At 45.0% G+C, this 23,103-nt stretch overlaps 1 protein-coding gene across 1 annotated transcript; it reads right to left on the bottom strand.

The window, feature by feature from the left end:
* Window positions 1-5,718: 5,718 nt before the first annotated feature.
* On the bottom strand, window positions 5,719-22,894 carry peak3 (PEAK family member 3). The gene is made up of 4 exons (XM_028816439.2): window positions 22,384-22,894; window positions 21,713-21,882; window positions 9,233-9,837; window positions 5,719-7,065 (listed from the first exon to the last, which is right to left on the bottom strand). Exons 1-4 carry the CDS (start codon window positions 22,446-22,448, stop codon window positions 6,064-6,066), a joined length of 1,842 nt encoding a protein of 613 aa, XP_028672272.1. The 5' UTR covers window positions 22,449-22,894; the 3' UTR covers window positions 5,719-6,063.
* Window positions 22,895-23,103: the final 209 nt, after the last annotated feature.

Here is a 23,103-nt window from a genome sequence, read left to right on the forward strand (position 1 = left end):
GCAGAGAGCTGAGGAGACTTTGTGCCAGCAAAGCAGCGGGTCCAGATGGAGTATTGCCACGACTGCTGAAGGCCTTTGCGCTGGAGCTGGGGAGTCCTCTACAGCGCATGTTCAACCTGAGCCTGGAACAGGGGAGAGTCCAGAGGCTTTGGAAAACATCTTGCATCACCCCAGTCCCAAAGGTATCCTGTCCTAGTGAGCTGAATGAGCCTGTCGCTCTGATGTCGCATGTGATGAAGACCATGGAGCGGCTGCTGCTTCACCACCTGAGGCCACAGGTCTGCCACGCCCTGGACCCTCTGCAGTTCGCATACCAGGAGAAGGTGGGAGTGGAGGATGCCATCATCTATATGCTACACTGATCCCTCTCCCACTTGGACAGAAGCAGTGGTGCTGTAAGAATTATGTTTCTGGACTTCTCTAGCGCCTTCAACACCATCCAACCTCTGCTCCTTAGGGACAAGGTGACAGAGATAGGAGTATATTCATACCTGGTGGTATGGATCGTGGACTATCTTACAAACAGACCTCAGTATGTGCGTCTCGGGAACTGCAAGTCTGACATTGTGGTCAGCAACACAGGAGCGCCACAGGGGACTGTACTTTCTCCGGTCCTGTTCAGCCTATATACATTGGACTTCCAATACAACTCGGAGTCTTGCCACGTGCAGAAGTTCGCTGACGACACTGCTATCGTGGGCTGCATCAGGAGTGGGCAGGAGGAGGAGTATAGGAACCTCATCAAGGACTTTGTTAAATGGTGCGACTTAAACCACCTACACCTGAACACCAGCAAAACCAAAGAGCTGGTGGTGGATTTTAGGAGGACCAGGCCCCTCATGGACCCCGTGATCATCAAAGCTGACTGTGTGCAGAGGGTGCAGACCTATAAATACCACCTGGGGGGGAAAATGTTAACATTATTCAAAGTTACTGTCTGTATACCTGCATTTTTATTATTCTTTAATTTAATATTGTTTTTTATCAATATGCTGCTGCTGGAGTATGTGAATTTCCCCTTGGGATTAATAAAGTATCTATCTATCTATCTATCTATCTATCTATCTATCTATCTATCTATCTATCTATCTATCTATCTATCTATCTATCTATCTATCTATCATATAGTGCCTTTCATATCTATCTATCTATCTATCTATCTATCTATCTATCTATCTATCTATCTATCTATCTATCTATCTATCTATCTATCTATCTATCTATCTATCTATCTATCATATAGTGCCTTTCATATCTATCTATCTATCTATCTATCTATCTATCTATCTATCTATCTATCTATCTATCTATCTATCTATCTATCTATCTATCTATCTATCTATCTATCATACTGGAGTGGGCGCATTACTGGATTGATGGATTTCATCATTAAACATCCTTTCCAGAGATATTGTGGTAAGATGTCCTCAGAATTTAATGGATGTTTCAGGCAATTCACAACACAGTGAAGCCAAACCTTTTCTCACCGTGATGATATCTCGCATTGCCACTTGCTGGATTCCTCCAGATTTACATAAAGTACGCGCGCAAGTATAAACAGTACAACGCTTGCCTAGCAGTAGCGTCCACAGGCGCATGCATCAAGTGAAGTATAAACCGAGCCTAAAATATGAAATCTTCCAAGGGGGTGAACACTTTTTATAGACGCTCTAACATTCCCATAACGCTGCATGTTGTCTTTGTTTTTTTTGGAGGATTGCTTGCTGGGAGTGATGCAAGGCTTCTTCAGCTGGAAATGTATTTTTTTTCAGCACTGTATAGCAGATGGAGCCTTCTGGATGGCCCAAAGGCCTAAATTCCTCACACAATGACTGCTGAACTGCACCAATGTCTTCTTTTGTGGCACTTTACTGGACTTTACCACCATGTCTTCCTCCTGTAGCTCTCTCCATAGAGGTCCTGGTGATGTGTTGTGTCAATCTGATCACCCGCCGTAGAACTTTGTGGTCCAGAGTTTTACAGCTACCAAACCAGGTTGTGATAAGTCAAACAAAGGGCCAGCCAGTGACAGCACAGGTCATGTAGCGATGCCATCCCACTTGGTCTCTCTGACCTTGTAAAGTATTGACTTGCAGATGCACACAGAGCTTGATTTGTGCAGAATGTTGAACTTGGTACTGAATTGTCCCCTTTTGGACATTGTGCCCTGTATTCACAACAGCCTACCCTTATAACACTCGTCATGCCTTCTGCATATTTTGGACGAGTTCCTGATACACATCCCACAGTTACAGGTACAGATGAGCCCCACAAATCCTGCCACTTGTTTAATTATCTATGCTGCTTTTCATGTCCCATGCAGACATCTAGTTTGATGCCCATTGCTTTCTTTTCCCTACAAAGCAGATGTTAGATTCTCAGATTCAGGTCGGATGGTGTGAAGATGCCATACCCCAGCCTTATGTGTGAGGGTCTGTGACGTGCGGTGAGGTTCATGGCTGGTGAGGCACTGACTCCATCAGAGTCAGATTTACAAATATATGAACCCCAATGAGTCGCTTCTTCACTATTCGATTGTCAGCCGGCATGCACATGGACTACTGGTTATGTTTCGTATCTCATCAGCATTCTTGGCACACATAAGTAAGGTACATACTGGGATAAGAAAGAACGTTACATGTACAGTATATATATATATATATATATATATATATAGAGGGTGTTGTACCATGTTAGCCATTATAGATTTAATGAGAAGTCAAGCAGAATGACACTTTTTATTGGCAGTTCATCTTGTCTGAAGAAGAGGCCTGAGTTGCCTCAACAGCTTGCACATTGTAATCTTTTTAGTTAGCCAATAAAAGGTGTCATTCTCATTGCATATATATATATATATATATATATATATATATATATATATATATATATATATATATATATATATATATATATAAAATGACTTAATGAGTCCCTGTCTTGCCCCCCAAAACATGAGGTTGAGTCTCAGTACTTCAGCAAAACCAGCTTTATTCAACGTGAAACAGGAACAGTTATTTATTGCAGCGGGATCTGCCACTCTCCTATACACAGACACAGCAGTCAGGCAGCGTCATGGCCAAGTAATCCTGTTCTCTGCATTTGTAATGTTCCTTGCATCACCCATTGACGACAGGCATTTATTTGTGGTGAGCCGCTGCAGCGCTGGGAGCCCGTGGTTGCCCCAGCGATGGCTATGTTGTCTTCCACAGACTTGTGATCGAGCTTCGGGACGCTCTTCAGCGTATTGTCCTGTTGGGGGGAGTCCCAAAAGAGTTTAGAAACCTTATAATATGTATATGTATATAATATATATATATATATATATATATATATATATATATATATATAATATATATGTACTCTATATGCTGTATATGCTAGTTAAGTACCCACCCTTGTCCAGGTATTAATAAATAGGGAAAATCTATCTTCTGGAAATTCAACATGACTAAGTGCAGCCCATGATAAGACAACAAGACAAAAACTATAATCCAGTGAGACAATGAAATTGTAATCCAAATTAATTGAAAAGGAAATGCTGCATGTGCCATAATTATGCCAGGGTTCCTTCCCACCTTAAATTTCTTTTTTCTGTCTTCTTTGTTCATTTTTTATAATTATTTATTGTTTTCTATCATTTTTGATTATATTGTTCTGTTCATTTATTATTTGTGTTATGTATTTTCTGTTAATTTTATTCTATGTAGTCATTATTTAGTTTCCATGTACTGTTCTCTAATGTTTCCTGTTTTTTGTCGGTGGATCCCCAAGCGGGGTTACCTGTCCATCACCATTAAGGACCCGCCCCCAGCCTAGAAAAGTCCATTCTGAATGCACTCTGGTGGATTTTGGTGGGATTTGTAAGTATTGTATTTTCTTTGGTTTTGATCTCTGATTCTTGACAATTTCTTGCTTCTATTACATGGATTTTCTTGTGGATTTCGTATTGGGACTCATTTGTTTTGGATTGCCTGGTAGGCAAGTCTTTTCTGCTTATTTTTCCTATTCCTCCAGTAAAGTCTCGTTTTATAAAATTTCTTTGTTGCCTTGCTTTATATAAGTCAGTGAATGACAGTGTCGGTGCTGCATTTTAAGTACTTTCCGAAACATTTCATAGTGTATGTTTTAAACTTTTATTGTGATACACATTTTGGCCTGATGTAGATTGAAGCTGGCCACTCTGGTGGAAGCTAGGATGCCTTCTGGCGCACCTTCTCACGGCAGGCTGCTTGGATTCAGGCCTGCTTCCTTGGCTGTTTTTGAAAGCCTCACAAAGCTTTGACCACTTTGTCAAATGAATCGTAACCGTACATACCTGTGGTCTTTAACATCACGACTTGGCTGTTCCAAAACGTTGTGAGCACTGAAGGCATCCTCCCATTAGCCCCTGGACACTACTGCTGCCTGATGGGAATTGTAGTCCCTGCATTGATGTTAGTTTTTGGTTTGCCCCACTCCCGTCGCAATTTGACATACAGTAATCCCTCCTCCATCGCGGGGGTTGCGTTCCAGAGCCACCCGCGAAATAAGAAAATCTGCGAAGTAGAAACCATATGTTTATATGGTTATTTTTATATTGTCATGCTTGGGTCACAGATTTGCGCAGAAACACAGGAGGTTGTAGAGAGACAGGAACGTTATTCAAACACTGCAAACAAACATTTGTCTCTTTTTCAAAAGTTTAAACTGTGCTCCATGACAAGACAGAGATGACAGTTCTGTCTCACAATTAAAAGAATGCAAACATATCTTCCTCTTCAAAGGAGTGCGTGTCAGGAGCACAGAATGTCACAGAGATAGAGCAAACAATCTCTAGCAAACAAATCAATAGGGCTGTTTGGCTTTTAAGTATGCGAAGCACCGCGGCACAAAGCTGTTGAAGGCGGCAGCTCACACCCCCTCCATCAGGAGCAGGAAGAGAGAGAGAGAGAGAGAGAGTTTGTTTTTCAGTCAAAAATCAATACGTGCCCTTCGAGCTTTTAAGTATGCGAAGCACCGTGCAGCATGTCGTTTCAGGAAGCAGCTGCACAAAAGATAGAAACGTGAAGATAATCTTTCAGCATTTTTAGACGAGCGTCCGTATCGTCTAGGTGTGCGAACAGTCCCCCTGCTCACACCCCCTACGTCAGGATCAGAGAAAGTCAGCGCAATAGAGAGAGAAGAGTAAGCAAAGAGTAAGCAATCTAGCTTCTCAGCCATCTGCCAATAGCGTCCCTTGTATGAAATCAACTGGGCAAACCAACTGAGGAAGCATGTACCAGAAATTAAAAGACCCATTGTCCGCAGAAATCCGCGAACCAGCAAAAAATCCACGATATATATTTAAATATGCTTACATATAAAATCCGCGATGGAGTGAAGCCGCGAAAGGCGAAGCGCGATATAGCGAGGGATCACTGTATAGCCTAAATTTTAAGTTGGAACAACAGCAAGACGCATACAAAATTTTGTGAAAATCAGTTTTGTGTGATGGCCGAGCAAACAGACAAACAGAGAGACATCCACACAGCTTACCATTTTATTTCTATAGATGCTGCATGCTATGTTTGTGCCTTTCTTTACTGGCATTGCATTATGGCCACTGGTCTGAGTAAGAATTTCATTGCATTGCGAAGTCGACAATAAACTTGAACTGATTTGGATTATGCAGGTCTAAGAATGTTATATCACTTGTACATGTTGTGTGTTATTCTTAAATTGTAGATCTACACAAAGCATATTTAAATTGTCTCATGACGCCATATTCAGCTGATGCAGCCATTCTGCCTGCTCTAATAGGGTAGCTGATGGTTAAAGCTGGTGGGCCACTCGCTCCCAGTGCATGCTGGGTACAATTTTTCCCTTCGATATATGTCTCTCTGTTCCTTATTTTATCTTTTACAAGGAACATTGAAGATTTTCAGTTCCGCACACTAGCAAACAGCTCAGTTTTATTCATATTTTTTTAATTTTGTTTGCAATTTCCAGCATATAAGAAGTGTGGGTCATAGAGGAGGTACTTTACTTTATCTCATCCTCCCAAGCTGTGGCAGCTGCTGCTGGTAGCAGTTGAAGTGGCAGGGTTCAGGGGTCCTGGAGCCTGAAAAGCTGGAGCTGGCGGGCTGCGTGGAAGATTGTCTGGGATGTAGCTGTAGTGAAGTAGCGCACCATCAGCCAATGTTCCAGGTCTGCACGCAGAGCCGCAGCAGCGCTGCCTTTCCTCTCAATGGCCGTCTCAGCCTGCCGAAGCAGCAGCACACAGCGCTTCACCTCTAGCCAGTTAGAAGTCAGGAAGGGGGTCAGCTGGTTTTCATGAAAAAGATCCTCTCGTGGACCCCAGAGGAGTGCCTGCAGGACACACTTGGCCTCTGACACTGGCATCCGTGTTGCAGGCTCTGGTTCCAGGAGTAGCTGGGAGAGTTTTTGGAGACCAGATGAGTAGATGGTGTTCTGGGGGATACTGGGGAGGTCTTGGGGCCGATATTCCCCATTGCTGAGCTCTATACCGCTTGCAAAGGGGTTGGACTGATGGAGGCATTCATAGATTAAAATCCCAAGCTGAAATTCATCTGCTTTTTTGTACTGGGATACACTGATTAATTCTGGTGCCAGGCGGTCCTGATCGCAGTAGCTGTCTTGATTCTGGCCGACGCACTTCTGCTTTGCCCGAGAGAAGTTGCTGATCAGCAGACATGGAAGCTTGTGGTCTTCAGTTGTGGGCAGCAGCAGGAGATTCTCCAGTCGGAGTGCGCAGTGGGTGACTTTGTGGCTCTTGAGGTGCTGCAGGCCCTCACACAGCTGTAGGAGCAGCAGGCAGATGAGGCGCTCATAAATCAGAGGCTGCGTGGCATGTAGAGAGGATGACCGGCGCACAAAGTCCTGAAGCGTCTCCGCCGGAGCCTCCCCCACAACTGAGACGGGGCTCCTAGGTAGCTGGCCTTCGTCGTTGTCCAGTGCCACATTATTATTGTCACTGACTGGTAGACCAAAGTGGAAGTGGGCATGAAGCTTCTGGACATTGAAATGGGGTGGCAGGTCCTTCTGAATGTTCAGTTCGACATCAGGTCCTGGTGGTACTTTGTAGACCTGTTGAAGTGAAAAGAATGGATTAATCCCTTGGGTCAATGGCCCCCTGCAGATGAAATGAGTAGAACCTGCAACCCAGGGTGGGCTCTTTGATTTGCTACAGCATCTTTTAGAAACCCACATCTCATGTAGTGGTCGCAGGATCAGCCTAAATATGCATATGTCAGTCGGATCAAGTGGCGTGGCCCTCTGAACCCTGCATGAGGTAACAACATCAAATAATGAAGAAGGACAACGTGAAAGCAGATCTGGAAAAGCTTACTTCTTATTGAGAGAGCAGGGTGGCACGTGGTTTAGGACTGCTGCCTCACAGCTGCAGGCACTTGGGTTTGACTGCCATCATGGTCACTGTGTGGAGTTTCCATGTTCCCCTGCATCCACATTTGATTTTATTGGGTATTCTGATGTCCTCATACATAATAATAATAATAATAATAACTTTATTTATATGGCACTGTTCAAGGCAGGATGGCTTCACATTAACTCTTTCAGGGCTGATGTCGACTTTTGTCAAAATTCAGGGGTGGAGGACAGTAATCGGCTGTAAACTGCATCAAAACTCGTCCTTATGTTTAAGTTCGACCCTCTTTACTAGAAGGAAAGTTACACAGCTTTGTTGATTTAACCTCGAGTCCCTACGCGTGCATGAGTAGCGAAGAGCAAACAACCTCTAAAATGGCACCAACATCTGGCGAGAGACCAAAGCGAATGTACAAAGCAAAATACTGCGTGGACGTTTTACGTAATTTCGTTGAATAGGACTCTGACTTGGCGGACTCTGAATATGATGCAAGTGATCTGGAGATCCAAAACGAAAGTGAGGTACCAGCATCATCCGATTGGTCCTCAGCTGATCGTGGTGCTGAACACTTTTGTGTAGCTGATGCGCCTACAGCAGCGTTCACCTGGGAGGACCACCACTTATGATGACAAGAGGTACAAACCAGATTGCATCACACTGCGACCATCACCGCCACCCACCTGCTGTGCGAAGACAACCAGGCAGCTGGCCCACCGTGCATTCCTGCTGACCATTGAGGTACCCTCAACGCAGCTACTGCTGCCAGAGATGCCGAATATGCACCAACAGCAGCCACAGCACATAGCAACAGACGTTTTATGTTGACTTATGCGTGCCCCACCAGAAGTTTCATGCCAAAAATGCCACAGTCCAGCTCAGGTCAGGTCAGGTGAGGGAGCATGCACTGGGACAGTGCCACCACATTATGAAAAACAGATGGGGATCCTGGTTGGCAACCCCCCTGACAGACACGCGGTCCTGTCCCACCCTCCGGAAATGACCCTCTCCCTCTCCCGCAGCCAGGTGTTACGTGGGTGTCCTCAACAATGATATCCTGCCAGCCAGATCACCCTCGGGGAATCGTGCCTCATGGCCGTAGTGCTGTAACTGACGCTCCCTCACAATGCAGGTAATGTGCCTCATTCGGGACTCTGTGAGCAACACAAAGTCAAACCAACGGTACCCAAGGATTCTCTGAAGAGACACACTACCAAAGGAGTCCTGTCCTCTGTCCCCATGGGTAAAATGCCTAGCATTGTTCTCCATGCCAATCACCTTTGTTTCTTCTAAAAAAATGTCTGCTTCCCTAATTCTTCCAAATAGCACAATCAGACTGACCAGGAATAGTGGATCTGCTGCTCCCCCTGTCAGCCGTATCCTCATGATTCCCTAGCTCCATGACCTCCATGACCTGGTCACCCATGTTCACTGCCTTCCTGTCCTCTAACTGAGAGTACTGGGCCTGTTACTGGTCACCTTGCCCTCCTGGCCATGATTTCTTGCTGTATGTCAGTCTCCCATCTCCTACAGTTTCCTCCTTTTCTTTGTCCCACCCTTTCTGCCCTGGTGCTCCTTCAATGACCAACAGGCTGACTACTGCTTGACTCAGAAGGCATTTTCAGGCTGCAGTCTATTCTTTGTGGCTTTGACTCAGCCATTCCATGCCCTCACGTCTGAGAGTCACGGTGACTTGTCCATCTTTGACTTCCTCCTTACTTCATTTTTCTTCCTCACCGCATTAAAGCTCCAAGTGAAGTGGTCGCTCTTGTTCTGCTTAGTTTGCCAGCGACCCTCTTATTTCTCCCATTGATTCTTTCTTAGGCAGTGCCCCACTGAATCCTGGGAGTGCCCCCTTGAGAGACTCACCTTGATGGTGAACAGCTTCTCCACTGAAGTGGCCGAGCAGGCGGCATAATAGAGTGCATCACCCGATTCGCAGAGTGCCTCCTCTTTAACCAGCTGCAGGTCCATGGGAACCTCGTGATCATCCTGTTTAAGAATCCCTTCCTGTAACTGGGCCTCCAGATGAGCTGCAGTGTCTATCAGAGACAGGCGGTGGCGTTCCATCAGTTCCTGGTGCACCAGCTCCCTGTTGTGCAGGTCTGTGAAGTATTTTTTCAGGTCCTGGTCGGGTGTGTCAAAGTTGAGCTCTGACATGGCTGCTCTGGGGGCCCCCATTGTAGGGCTCTGTGGAAAGCTGCTGCAGTACAGAGGACTGCGAGGTGCAGTGAAAACTGGTGGAGGCTCAGACTCCGAGGGGCAATAGATGGGGCCAAGCTGCCCAGGACTCAGACTCGTATGAATGAACTGAGCGGGAAACAGGCTGCCACCGGGCACGGAGTGTGCCCGGGTCAACTTTCTGGGTAATGGTGGTGGCTTCTGTGTTTCCTGCTGAGGGCTGTCATGGGAAAGTGCCTTGTGGTTTGCCCAGTGGCATCTGGAAGAGCTGGGCCGGGTGGGGCATCTGAAACCTGCAAAGAAGGAAAAATTATGTTTAGAGTTTATGGTTGGGCACCAGGGTAGGCAAAGTGCCAGGCCTAAAGTCAGAATGTCAGACCATGGACTGTGATCTGAGCGTCTTGTAACTCCATTGAACAAGGCTGCACACCTGGCATACTTGAAGACTCACCTGCTTCAGCACACACACACACACACACACACACACAATGTAGAGCGCCTTCAAAAAGTATTCAGACCCTTTCACTTTTTTCAAATTTTATTATGTTGCCACCTTATGCTGAAATAATTTAAATTAATTTTTGCCCTCATCGTGCAAAACGTAATATCCCAGAATGACGGAGAAAAACCACGATTTTAGACATTTTTTTGCAAATCTCTCTATTATATAAAAAATCCTGGGATGAGACAACTTTTTTTAAGAGATTTTTTTCAAGTCACATCCTCCACTCAACTATATTCAACCACGCACACGGTACTCTTACCTCTCATTTGTGTGAATGCTTTTGACAGACACACTTCCTGCTCTCTCGGCTCTTATACATTTTAACATTTTCCTCACTTTAAGTTCCCAATTAAAGAAGACGTATTATGTCCAAATCTTATTGAAGAATTTCATCACGAAGGGTTATCAACAGTAAAAATGAGGACGCAGGCAATCCTAGCACAAAGAAACGATGAAGTCAAACAAATTTACACAAAAACTGTTGATCGGTTACACAGCAAATTGGTTAATGCGTATCAATATTCTGTGCTATTCTAACAGTAGGTGGTGACTGTGCAGAAGATGAAAACATCAACTTACAATATCCTGAGGAATATCTACAACTGTTAACACCGTCTGGTCTTCCTCCGCACAAATTACTGTAGAAAGAAGGACGTATCCGAGAAAGGTAATGTAGTACATCTTCAGGGGGTAACATTAGACACCAAAGGAGATCTTGATATAGATAGATAGATAGATAGATAGATAGATAGATAGATAGATAGATAGATAGATAGATAGATAGATAGATAGATAGATAGATAGATAGATACTTTATTAATCCTCTGTAATGTAAAATAGTTAGGTCTATTATGCATATGTAACAACTCTGTTTAAATAACAATCTGTTTAAATTGAACATCCGCATCTCCATACGTGAACGGCAGAACCGCAAAGACACTAGTGTGTAGCGCCCGCCAGGGGGTTGGTGAGTGATGCGAGCAGAGGGCAAAGCCCCCTAGTTTATTAAAAATTAAAAGCTGAAATATCACACTGACACAAGTATTCAGACCCTTTGCTATGACCCTTGAACTTTGGTCCATTTTAATGATCGTCGTTGCGATGTTTCTCCATCTTGTTTGGAGTCCACTTATGATCTGTTCAATCGACTGAACATAATTAAGAAAGGCACAAACCTCTCACAGCTGAGCAAACACCAAGCCATGAGGTGAAAGGAATTGCCTGCAGAACTTAGAGACAAGATCGTGCCGAGCCTTCCCTAAAAAAACAATCCACAGCATTGAAGTTTCCCAAGAGCACAGTGGCTTCTATAATTCTTAAACAGAAGAAATTTGGAACAACAGGACTCTTCCTAGAGCTTTCAGAAATGACCAATTGGGGGAGAAAAGCCTTGGAGTAACCAAGAACCCAATGGTCACTCTAGCTGAGCTCTAGAAAAACAGTAACAGATGGGAGAAGCTTCCAGAAGGACAACCACCACTGCAACACTCCACTGATGTGGGATTTACGGCAGAGTGGCCAGAGAGAAGCCTCTTCTCAGTAAAAACCTCATGGAAGCCTGTCTTGGAGTTGGCAGAAATGCACGTAAAGGACTCTCCAATGGTGAGAAACAAGATACTCTGATTTGATTTAATCGAGATTAGCATCACGTTTGCAGGAAACCAGGCGCCGCTCATCACCTGCGCAATACCATTACAACAGTGAAGCATAGTGGCGGCCGCTGTGGGATCGGGGACTGGAAGACAAGTCAGGGTTGAGGGAAAGCTGAGCAGAGCAAAGTACAGAGATATCCTTAATAAAAACCTACGCCGGTGTGTTCTGGTCCTCAGACTGGGCTGAATGTTCACCTTACTAACAGGACAAAACAAAGATGGCACAGGAGTGGCTTTGGGACAACTCTGTGAATGTCCTTGAGTGTCCCATCTGGAGCCTACACTTGTCCACAATCGAACATCTTTGGACTGACCTGAAAATAGCTGTCCACCGAGGGTCTCCATCCAACCAGACAGACTGTGAAAGGATCTGCAGAAAAAAATAGCAGAATATCTAGGGGGGGATTCATGTCACAGCCAATGTTGTGTAATTGCTGCCAACGGGGCTTCAACCAAGTACTCAGTAAAGGGCCTGAATACTTGAGTCAATGAGACATCTCGGTTTTCTGTCTATACTAATAAAAGGCAAAGCCCTCACTGACTCACTCATCACTAATTCTCCAACTTCCCGTGTAGGTAGAAGGCTGAAATTTGGCAGGTTCATTCCTTACAGCTTACTTACAAAAGTTAAGCAGGTTTCATTTCGAAATTCTACACGTAACGGTCATAACGGTCGACAACATCCGTCATGTTAAACTTTCTTATTTATGGCCCCATCTTCACGAAATTTGGTAGGCGGCTTCCCTGTGCTAACTGAAACCGATGTACATACTTATTTCGGTGGTATGACGCCACTGTCGGCTGCCATATTCAACTTTCCAACGGTCTTTGTTAGTTATGGGCCCATCCTCAAGAAATTTGGTACGCGGGTTCCCAACGCTAACTGAATCCTACTTACGTACATATATATGTCCATAGCCTGCAGCTCGGTCGGCATGTGAGGCGGCGCTGGGTCCCCCATCCCCACGCCTCCCATGTAGTTGGCTGCCTGCCTATATAAGGCTGTCCGTCGCTCCGGTCTCTTCATTCCCTTCCTTGCTTCGCCACGGTATTCACGTCTCCCTGCTGATAACTGCAGCCTTTTTATTTAATCCACAGCTTCTCCGCTGTTTTATTGTTCGTTTATTACGATAATAGTTATTGTGTAGGTATTTTAGACTTAGTTTACATTGTTCAGGTACCCATTTCCTTTATCATTCCAACCGTACCCCCATTAACATGTCTATCGAGGTGATCACCATCGATCAAAGAACTGTCACTTACCAAGTGGTTTCCATTCCCGGAGATGGCGCCTGCCTTTTCCATTCTCTGTGTTACATATTGCACGGCCATATCAGGCTCACTCCTGATATCTGGAGGAACATTGTGTCTTATGTATTGAATGACTAGGACCGGTTCAAGGTGTGGACTGATGACGGTACAGGAGATAATTATACTACACAGCAGCACTAGAAGAGTGAAATGCTTAAGCCCTTCACCTATGGTTCTGCATGTGAGTTGATGGCTGCCACTGAATTGTTTGGTTGTCGCTTTCAAGAGTACCGAAATGGCCAAATATTTTACACCTTTGGACAACCACCAATGCCTCTTAAACATCTTAGATTCACAGGTGACGATTTGAGCAGTGGACACTTTGATGTTTATGAATGTTTAAACTCTCAAAAGCTGGATGTGAAGTTATCGATGAAACCCATTTCAATTCAAACGCCTCCAATGTCCAGTAAGGCTCTGCTTCGCAATGACAATAAGTCTCAGGGACAGACCCTACAAAAGGCTGGCATTGATTTGAGGAAAGATTGCTTTTCACATTGCCAACTATACGCTGCATGCTCAAGAGTGAGCTCAGCGCACAGCTTGGTCATATTACAACCGGAGGGCCGAACTGACAACGTGGTATACAAAGACATCCTTAACAGATAATTATTGGTATATTTTCCCTCAATTCAAAAAGGTTTACTTTTCTTCTTAATAAAAATTTTAAAGCAGTACTTCGCCGCTGCGAAGCGCGGGTATTTTGCTAGTTTTTAATAAATTTGCAAAAATGTGACTTTGTCATTCTGGTATTCAATTTTGTTTGATGAGGGGAGAAAATGAATTTAAATGATTTCAGCGTAAGGATGCAACCTAACAAAATATGAAAAAAAAGGGAACGAGTCGGAGTACTTTCTGAAGGCTCTGTAAACAGGACATTCTCACAGCTTCTTGGTGACTTCATCTTGGCTTTTAGTGTCTTATCTGCTCACACCAGCACACAATCAGCCTCTCACATGAGTCACATAAATCTACAGCTTCAGCGCACGGCCGCTCACACAACACGCTCTCTTTTCATACAAAATCACAAGGTCAGCCATCCACACTCACCCTCTCAAACGGGTTTGCACTCACGTACTCTTAGATGGCCTTCCTGTCACGTGGTTTTCCACATAGGTCACACACACAGGGAGTCTCAAACGCTCTCCTTCTCTGAATTCACTGTCGTAATCTTCTTTATTTATTTATCTGGTTTGTACAATGCTATATACTGTATACCCTGCCGTTCTTTCTTATATTCTGTAAGTGCCTTGAGCATGGGAAAGGAGCTATATAAATAAAATGTATTACTATTATTATTATTAGGGTACACGTCTGCACTCTTTCCTGCCTGCCTCTAATTCCCTTCACACACCTTCCTGCACTTTTTGGTGACTGTGGCAGGTTCACACGCTGACTCTCGTCATGAGTGTTTTTGCACAGTTTGTCGCACATGGTCAAGTTTCATGCATATCTTCTCACTCGTGCATTTCTGCACATAGCTGTGCATGCACACTCACTTTTGCTCTCCTGCCCACTCCCACATAATTCCTCGAAATCCGTACTTACACACTCACACACACATTCTCACATACAGAATCAGTCTCTGGGCCACATATACCTACACACACATGCACGCCATCTTAGAGACTTACATTTCTACATGCACACACACACACACATACACACACACACTCTCTTCTTCATGGGTGTAAATAAGGAATAAATCTCAAGGAGGTAAGGAAGTACGTGAATCATAATCAGGGCCGGATTTTCCTATAGGCTAACTAGGCTTCAAAAAGGGGCTCAAGATCAAGAGGGGCCTACATTCAAATTGTTAGCAAAATTTTATTATCTCTCATGTAATTTACAAACTTAAAAATGGAAGGTGAAAGGGCCTCATAAGTGGAATAGCCTAGGGCCTCTTTTCATATAAATCCGGCCCTGATCATAATCAATACCTCCATCCCTCGATGTAGCTCCTTAACTTGCTTACCCTGAGCAGGGCTATCCCAGCAAGCATTAGGCACAACACAGAAACAACACCTGGACAGGGCGCCTGTTTGTCAGAGGGCGAATCATAAAATATCTACAGTATACAAAATAATATACAAAGCTGCTGCGCCCAGCTGTGTTTCTGTTTCCATTCATACCGTACATGTCCATATGTGCTCTTACAGTGCCAGCCTTCATTTACTGTCTCTGTCCTCAGACACACACATTCACAGTCCCACACAAAGAAAACCTTTCACACTCCCTTTCACCTAAATATATATATAATATATATATATATAGACACACAGAGGTGTGCAAAATTAGATATACATATATATATATATATATATTATATATAGTTATTAGTAAGCAAGGCTGGAAGTTTGGGCACTTACATAAAATTGTACCTAAGTGCAGTGTGCCATTGTGACAATCTTTTGAGTTAATAAAGCGATTGTAATAGTCATTACCTGCATGTCCTTTTCCATATGAACAACTGTAAACCTCCGTTTTCCCACCCTCCCCTGTATATACAGTATATCTCCATGCTCTTGCACACTAACCTCTTCACCGCAGGGGAGAAGCTGTTCTCTATCTAGCCGAATCTTGCATGAGGCATACCCAAGATTCACTGGGGCACTGCCAAAGAAGGCATTCATGAGGAATTAAAGCTTAGTTGCACACACTCACATATATTGTGCTTCCTCTCATATATTTTTGCACACATTCACAGCCTAACGGAAGCTCTCACTCACCCAGTGTACATTCACATACATTTCTCACGTACATCATAGCTGACAGTCAGTAAGTATCCAGTCTCCTTTTCATGCACACTTGGACACAAACACTTTCTCATATATGGAAGCACGTGTTTTAAACATACACTCTCACATGTGCCCCCTGTCATATGGGCTCCTGCACACTCACTCAAAACAGTGTACTGTTGCACTGGTCCTTCTACGCACAATCAAACCTCATTTGCAGAGTTTCTCACACACTATATGGTGTTTACACAGACGCCCTCACCTGTCTGCATATGCACTTTTAGTTCCAATCAGTCCGATGTCGCCTTCCTGTCTCTCACAGAATGAACACCTGCATGTTCACCTGCCCACACTGTCAGCCCCTTTCAAACAGGCAGGGTACAGTCACATACACATCCATGAGGTTTGTATGGCTACTGAACAGTCAGTCACGGTGGCGCAGTGGTAGCGCTGCTGCCTCGCAGTAAGGAGACCTGGGTTCGTTTCCTAGGTCCTCCCTGCGTGGAGTTTGCATGTTCTCCCTGTGTCTGCGTGGGTTTCCTCTCACAGTCCAAAGACATGCAGGTTCGGGTGCATTGGTGATCCTAGTATGTGCTGGGAGTGTGGGTGTGTGTGCCCTGCAGTGGGCTGGCACCCTACCCAGGGTTTGTTCCTGCCTTGCGCCCTGTGTTGGCTGGGATTGGCTCCAGTAGACCCTCATGACCCTGTAGTTAAGATATAGCGGGCTGGATAATGGATGGATATATAATTACATTTTATTTAGCATTTTTCTTACTTCAAGTGCTTTTCATAGACAGTGGGGAGCCACTTCAACCACCACCAATGTGCAGCATTCACCTAGAAGATGTGACGGCAGCCATTCTTGCTTCAGTACACTCGCCATACAGTCGCTATTAAGTGGTGAATGGCTTTAAAGCAGGGGTCGGGAACCTTTTTGGCTGAGAGAGCCATGAACGCCACATATTTTAAAATGTAATTCCATGAGAGCCATACAATATGTTTAAAACTAAATACAAGTAAATGTGTGCATTTTATGTAAGACCAACACTTTTAAAGTATAATAAGTCTCTGAATTCTTTTTAATAACGTTGTTATGCTGTTGCTAACCAGTGATGAATAAAGTACTTCTTACCATTAATGCGACTTCTGGTGCTGCATGGTTTTGCTGATGGCTTTGTAGTCTGGTTGATACGTGGTGAGGTTAAGCTTCATGCAGGCGTTGAGACTTCCATCTGTTAAACGTCTGTTGACTCATCCAAAGCGAGAGAAAAGAATGGTGCTGCATTTATGTCCTTCACTTGTGTTGCCTCAATTTGAATTGCCATCATGATGGTACGATCGTGAACAGTTCTTGCCGACAGAGGCATGTCTTTTATTCGTTTGATTATCTTGTCTTTATCTGAAAAGTCGTCAAAAAGTTCATTGGCAACATCAAGCATGAATGTTTTGGCATACTCCCCATCTGTGAATGGCTTTCCGTTTCTCACAATTGCTAAAGCACCAGCAAAGCTAGCCGAATTCCAGTCACCTTGTTGGGTCCAAACACGGGTTGCTGCTGACTAGCTTGCACTCTGCACAGTAGCTCTTGACATGCTTTCTTCCTGCTGTCCCCTGCAGGATATTTCGATGCAAATGTAGTATGGCGTGTGTCGAAGTGCCGCTTTATATTTGACCATTTCATCGATGCAATTTTATCATTGCATATTATACACACTGCAGAACCTGCTCTCTCCACAAAGGCGAATTCCTCTGTCCATTCCTGCTGAAAAGTACGATACTCCTCATCTTTTTTCTTTTAGCCATCTTCTTCGATAAAACGGTTTCTGCAATTAGCTAGCTGACTACTTCATTAAAAGGAGGGAAGTTTACTTCCTGACCTCACAATGACCCGTGTACGTTACGCATTATCCAATAAAAATTTGGTTTTGTCCCGGAGGACAGCTGTGATTGGCTCCAGCCACCCGCAACCATGAACATGAGCGGTAGGAAATGAATGGATTGAAATACATGAGAATCTATACTAATTAATAAAAAGCAAAGCCCTCACTGACTCACTGACTGACTGACTGACTGACTGACTCATCACTAATTCTGCAACTTCCCGTGTAGGTGGAAGGCTGAAATTTGGCAGGCTGATTCCTTACAGCTTACTTACAAAAGTTAGGCAGGTTTCATTTCGAAATTCAACGCGTAATGGTCATAACTGGAACCTCTTTTTTCACAATATACTGTAATGGACGGCAACTCGATGGCCGTGGGAGGAGGAGTTGAGTGTCACGTCATCACGCCTCTCACGTAATCACGTGAAAAGACTGTGAACGCAGTAGGGAGAAATGAAGGATGAGCCGCAAACAGCGAAGAACAAAAAATTCATTAAACAATTGAGAAGGGAGCGAAAAAATAAGAAGCGGAATAAGAATAAGAAGTCCAGTGGATCGAGACTATGACTTTAAAATGAGTTCATCAAGAACACGGGGACACAGTTGGAAACTTGCTAAGGGTAAATTTCACACAAACATTAGAAAGTTTTTCTTTACACAAAGAATGATAGACACTTGGAATAAGCAACCAAGTAGTGTGGTAGACAGTAAGACTTTAGGGACTTTCAAAACTCAACTTGATGTTTTTTTGGAAGAAATAAGTGGAGAGGACTGGCGAGCTTTGTTGGGCTGTTCTAATGTTCTAATGTGTGTGTGTGTGTGTGTGTGTGTGTTACATCCAGAAAGTATTCACAGCGCATCACTTTTTCCACATTTTGTTATGTTACAGCCTTATTCCAAAATGGATCAAATTCATTTTTTCCCTCAGAATTCTACACACAACACCCCATAATAACAATGTGAAAAAAGTTTACTTGAGATTTTTGCAAATTTATTAAAAATAAAAAAATTGAGAAAGCACATGTACATAAGTATTCACAGCCTTTGCCATGAAGCTCAAAATTGAGTTCAGGTGCATCCTGTTTCCCCTGATCATCCTTGAGATGTTTCTGCAGCTTAACTGGAGTCCACCTGTGGTAAATTCAGTTGATTGGACATGATTTGGAAAGGCACACACCTGTCTATATAAGGTCCCACAGTTGACAGTTCATGTCAGAGCACAAACCAAGCATGAAGTCAAAGGAATTGTCTGTAGACCTCCGAGACAGGATTGTCTCAAGGCATAAATCTGGGGAAGGTTACAGAAAAATTTCTGCTGCTTTGAAGGTCCCAATGAGCACAGTAGCCTCCATCATCCGTAAGTGGAAGAAGTTCAAAACCACCAGGACTCTTCCTAGAGCTGGCCGGCCATCTAAACTGCGCGATCAGGGGAGAAGGGCCTTAGTCAGGGGGGTGACCAAGAACCCAATGGTCACTCTGTCAGAGCTCCAGAGGTCCTCTGTGGAGAGAGGAGAACCTTCCAGAAGGACAACCATCTCTGCAGCAATCCACCAATCAGGCCTGTATGGTAGAGTGGCCAGACGGAAGCCACTCCTTAGTAAAAGGCACATGGCAGCCCGCCTGGAGTTTGCCAAAAGGCACCTGAAGGACTCTCAGACCATGAGAAAGAAAATTCTCTGGTCTGATGAGACAAAGATTGAACTCTTTGGTGTGAATGCCAGGCGTCACGTTTGGAGGAAACCAGGCACCACTCCTCACCAGGCCAATACCATCCCTACAGTGAAGCATGGTGGTGGCAGCATCATGCTGTGGGGATGTTTTTCAGCGGCAGGAACTGGGAGACTAGTCAGGATAAAGGGAAAGATGACTGCAGCAATGTACAGAGACCTCCTGGATGAAAACCTGCTCCAGAGCGCTCTTGACCTCAGACTGGGGCGACGGTTCATCTTTCAGCAGGACAACGACCCTAAGCACACAGCCAAGATATCAAAGGAGTGGCTTCAAGACAACTCTCTGAATGTCCTTGAGTGGCCCAGACTTGAATCTGATTGAACATCTCTGGAGAGATCTTAAAATGGCTGTGCACCGACGCTTCCCATCCAACCTGATGGAGCTTGAGAGGTGCTGCAAAGAGGAATGGGCCAAACTGGCCAAGGATAGGTGTGCCAAGCTTGTGGCATCATATTCAAAAAGACTTGAGGCTGAAATTGCTGCCAAAGGTGCATCGACAAAGTATTGAGCAAAGGCTGTGAATACTTATGTACATGGGATTTCTCAGTTTTTTTATTTTTAATAAATTTGCAAAAACCTCAAGTAAACTTTTTTCACGTTGTCATTATGGGGTGTTGTGTGTAGAATTCTGAGGAAAAAAAATGAATTTAATCCATTTTTGAATAAGGCTGTAACATAACAAAATGTGGAAAAAGTGATGCGCTGTGAATACTTTCTGGATGCACTGTATATAAAGTAGATAGATACAAAGATAAATGTGTACACACACACACACACACATAGTTGTAATATTTCATGCTATGTCTGACCATTCAGTATCCTTACAATCTGTGGGCCCAAACTGTCTCTGAGTCTACAGGTACAGGAGTGACACAGGTGGCCGAATTCTTTACTGAAGCTGTTTGCCCTTCTAAGGCGACACGTGTTATACGTCCAGTATGTTGGTCATATTCTTTGCTGCCTTCACCAACTTCTGCTGGGCTTTGTGATGTTGAGCTGAGCAGGTGCCATACATTTTAGGTTCAGATACAAGGCAGGAGCCAATGCTGGTCATGGCACCAGCCCATCATAGGTCCCTTTTCCGCACACACCCACACTGACACTGCGCCAGTTTAAAAGCAACGATTAAACTAATGCGCATTTTCAGGATGTGAGAGGAAATATGTCATTAAGCCAGAATGTTGGCTTGTATAGCAAAGTGATGTGTGCTGTACGAGCAAAGGGAGGTTGTGCTTCATTTCTGTCACACACTAGTGAGGCCTCATCTGGACTACTGTGTTCAGTTTTGGTCTCCATTTTACACAAAAAGGAACAGCTGTGCTAGAGAAGGTCCAGAGAGGAGCGACTAGGCTGATTAGGACTAAGAGAAATGAGTTACAGTATGAGGAGAGATTGATGGAGGAAACGCAGATCGAGAGATGGTTTGGGACTGTGACTTTAAAATAAGTTCAGGAAGAACATGGAGACACGGTAGGAACCTTGTGAAGTGTAGATTTTGCACAAACGTCTGTGGTAGAGAGCTGGACTTTAAGACCCTTTCAAAACTCGACTTGATGTTATTTTGGCAGAATTCCGTTAAATAAGGTCGGTGAGCTCGTTGGGCTGAACGGCTTCCGCTTGTCACAGTTTTTCTAATCTTCGAATGTGTGAGCAGATACTTGGCAGGTCACCTCATTGTATACGTGACGTCTGTTCCTTATCCTGCTCCTTATACTTCGTGTGTGTCTTTGTGTTGTTGCTGCTGTTCTGAGGTGACATGTGAGTCGCCTCAGTGGGTGCACACTTGACAATAAGCCTGAACGTAGTGTCGTGTAGATTTGCACCCACGCTTGCCAGCCTGATCTCCATCCCCCCCCCCAATTCCTGCTTATTATTTTCTCACACACGATCAGTCCCACTCAGCACCGTGCACATGTGTGTGTCTCTCTGTTACACATGCACACTGCCTCAGGCTCACACCCTCTCACGTGTAAATACTATTCAGTGCAAAACTGTGTTGTTAGCGTGATGTGACAAAGCATTAAAATAAACTTGTGAAAGAACTATTTTGAACATACGTGTCATAAGTTCAACAAGACAAGCGTTCACGTGTAACTTGGCTATGCTGCACTTTTGCGTACCCATTGCTTAGTGGCTGTGCGAAGCTCTCTGCAGACACACAGGTGCCCCCCCCCTTCCTAATTTCTTTCCTCGCCACCAGTCTGCTTCATTCCCTCCCAGGTGGGCACTGTCTGAATTTTCGGAGGTCTTTTTCTTCTTTATTAATTTCTTCCTATTTCTGTCTTCACACACGCCCGAGTCATTTCAACTCGCCCAGCCACTGGGAGGCACTCTCACACTTGCTCACTTACCCACATTGACGTAGGTGGCCTCCGAGGTGGCCTGCTTACTGCCCTCTGCCTGCTGGTCTGTGGCTGTGAAGACTGCTTCAGGTCCTGGGGAGAAAGCTGGGCTGCTGCCTTCCATCTCCGTCCCGATGCTGGAGCCCGAGCTGCTCATGCTGGCTGCCGAGTAGCGCTGTCTGCAGGGTGAGGAAGTACGGAGAAGAGTTTGTGAGACGTAAGACCACAGGGTGGAAGTGGTGGAGTGCACAGCCTCCTGGGACGTGTCTATAGTGTGTGTGTGTGTGTGTGTGTGTGTGTGTGTGGCTCCTTGTCAAATCTGGCCTTGTGACCCTCTGCCCGTCATTGTGGACGCACAAGACAGAAGCTAAATGACCAGTGGAGGCTGGCTGTCAGATGGAGCCCCCGCTGTGTGTGAGCAGCCCCCTTTACCTGAGTGTTGAATGACACAGGATGACTTGAGCCCAGAGGGCCGCGCCTTTGCACAACACCACAAGCCGCTTGCTCCATGAGCTTCTTTTGAAAGCCATGGAGGTGACAAGCGACCGTTACGACTGAAGCGGCTCCTTCCCCTTCGCTGTTTCATCACATAACGGCCGCGGTGTGGGCTCAGGCCTGCGCGCCGAACGGAGAGGGACATCGGGATGATGGCAGAGATAAGGCGGGGCCAAGGCACTCACCTCCGAAGCTTGGCGGGCAGTGCTGGCGGTAGCCGGGCGTCCTGCTGTCCCGAGCTGCTGTCCATGCTGCCGGCGTGTCTCTCTCCGTCTCTCCTCCGTTTTCTTCTCTCTCAGTCACCTGCAGCACCCTTCCTTCCTTCCTTCCCCTGCTTTTTATTTCTTTTTTTTTTTTTTATCTTGCCCTTATCTTTGAGGTTTGGGGGCTGGATGCTGAAAGCAGCTGCTTCTCTACCGTGAGCGTCCGTTACACAAAAACTCGTCTTCACATCCTCTTTCTCATGAAGTCTCCTCAGCTGACAGCTTATGAGCCCGTCAGAGATGGAGATCTCCGGGAATGGGACGGGACCCTCGTTTGATGCTTTGGCTTTAAGGGCTGGCATGTGGGGGGGGGGGGGTGGAGCTGGTGTGTCTTGTGAAAGTGACAATGAAAGTGGCGAGAAATCACCAGAACATACAGGGACACGCAAAGTGTCATACACGTACACTCAGGCCTATGTAAGTCCACTCCGAGTGACACGGAGTGACACAGTCGCACACACACATGCACACAGGTCTGGATAGACTCACACCTACACTCCTGGACAAGTCTACTCACAGGCCTACACACACGTTTGGGCATAGACCTGAATGTCCATGTGTACAGCAGAATACCCAGAACACAAGAATCAAGCGGAATCATAGACCTGCACACACATGTAGCCGTAGGCCTGTGCCCATGTG

This window comes from Erpetoichthys calabaricus, chromosome 12, assembly GCF_900747795.2.
Source record: "Erpetoichthys calabaricus chromosome 12, fErpCal1.3, whole genome shotgun sequence".
Taxonomy (NCBI): Eukaryota; Metazoa; Chordata; class Cladistia; order Polypteriformes; family Polypteridae; genus Erpetoichthys; species Erpetoichthys calabaricus.

What these genes read in the sequence shown, in the direction of transcription:
- peak3 (XM_028816439.2), bottom strand. Translation starts at nt 22,448, where the DNA reads ATGGACAGCAGCTCGGGACAGCAGGACGCCCGGCTACCGCCAGCACTG. An exon ending in CTGCCCGCCAAGCTTCGGAG is followed by an intron (nt 21,883 to 22,383) that starts GTGAGTGCCTTG and finishes CTCACCCTGCAG; the next exon opens with ACAGCGCTACTCGGCAGCCA. An exon ending in AGAAGCTGTTCACCATCAAG is followed by an intron (nt 7,066 to 9,232) that starts GTGAGTCTCTCA and finishes TCACTTCAACAG; the next exon opens with GTCTACAAAGTACCACCAGG.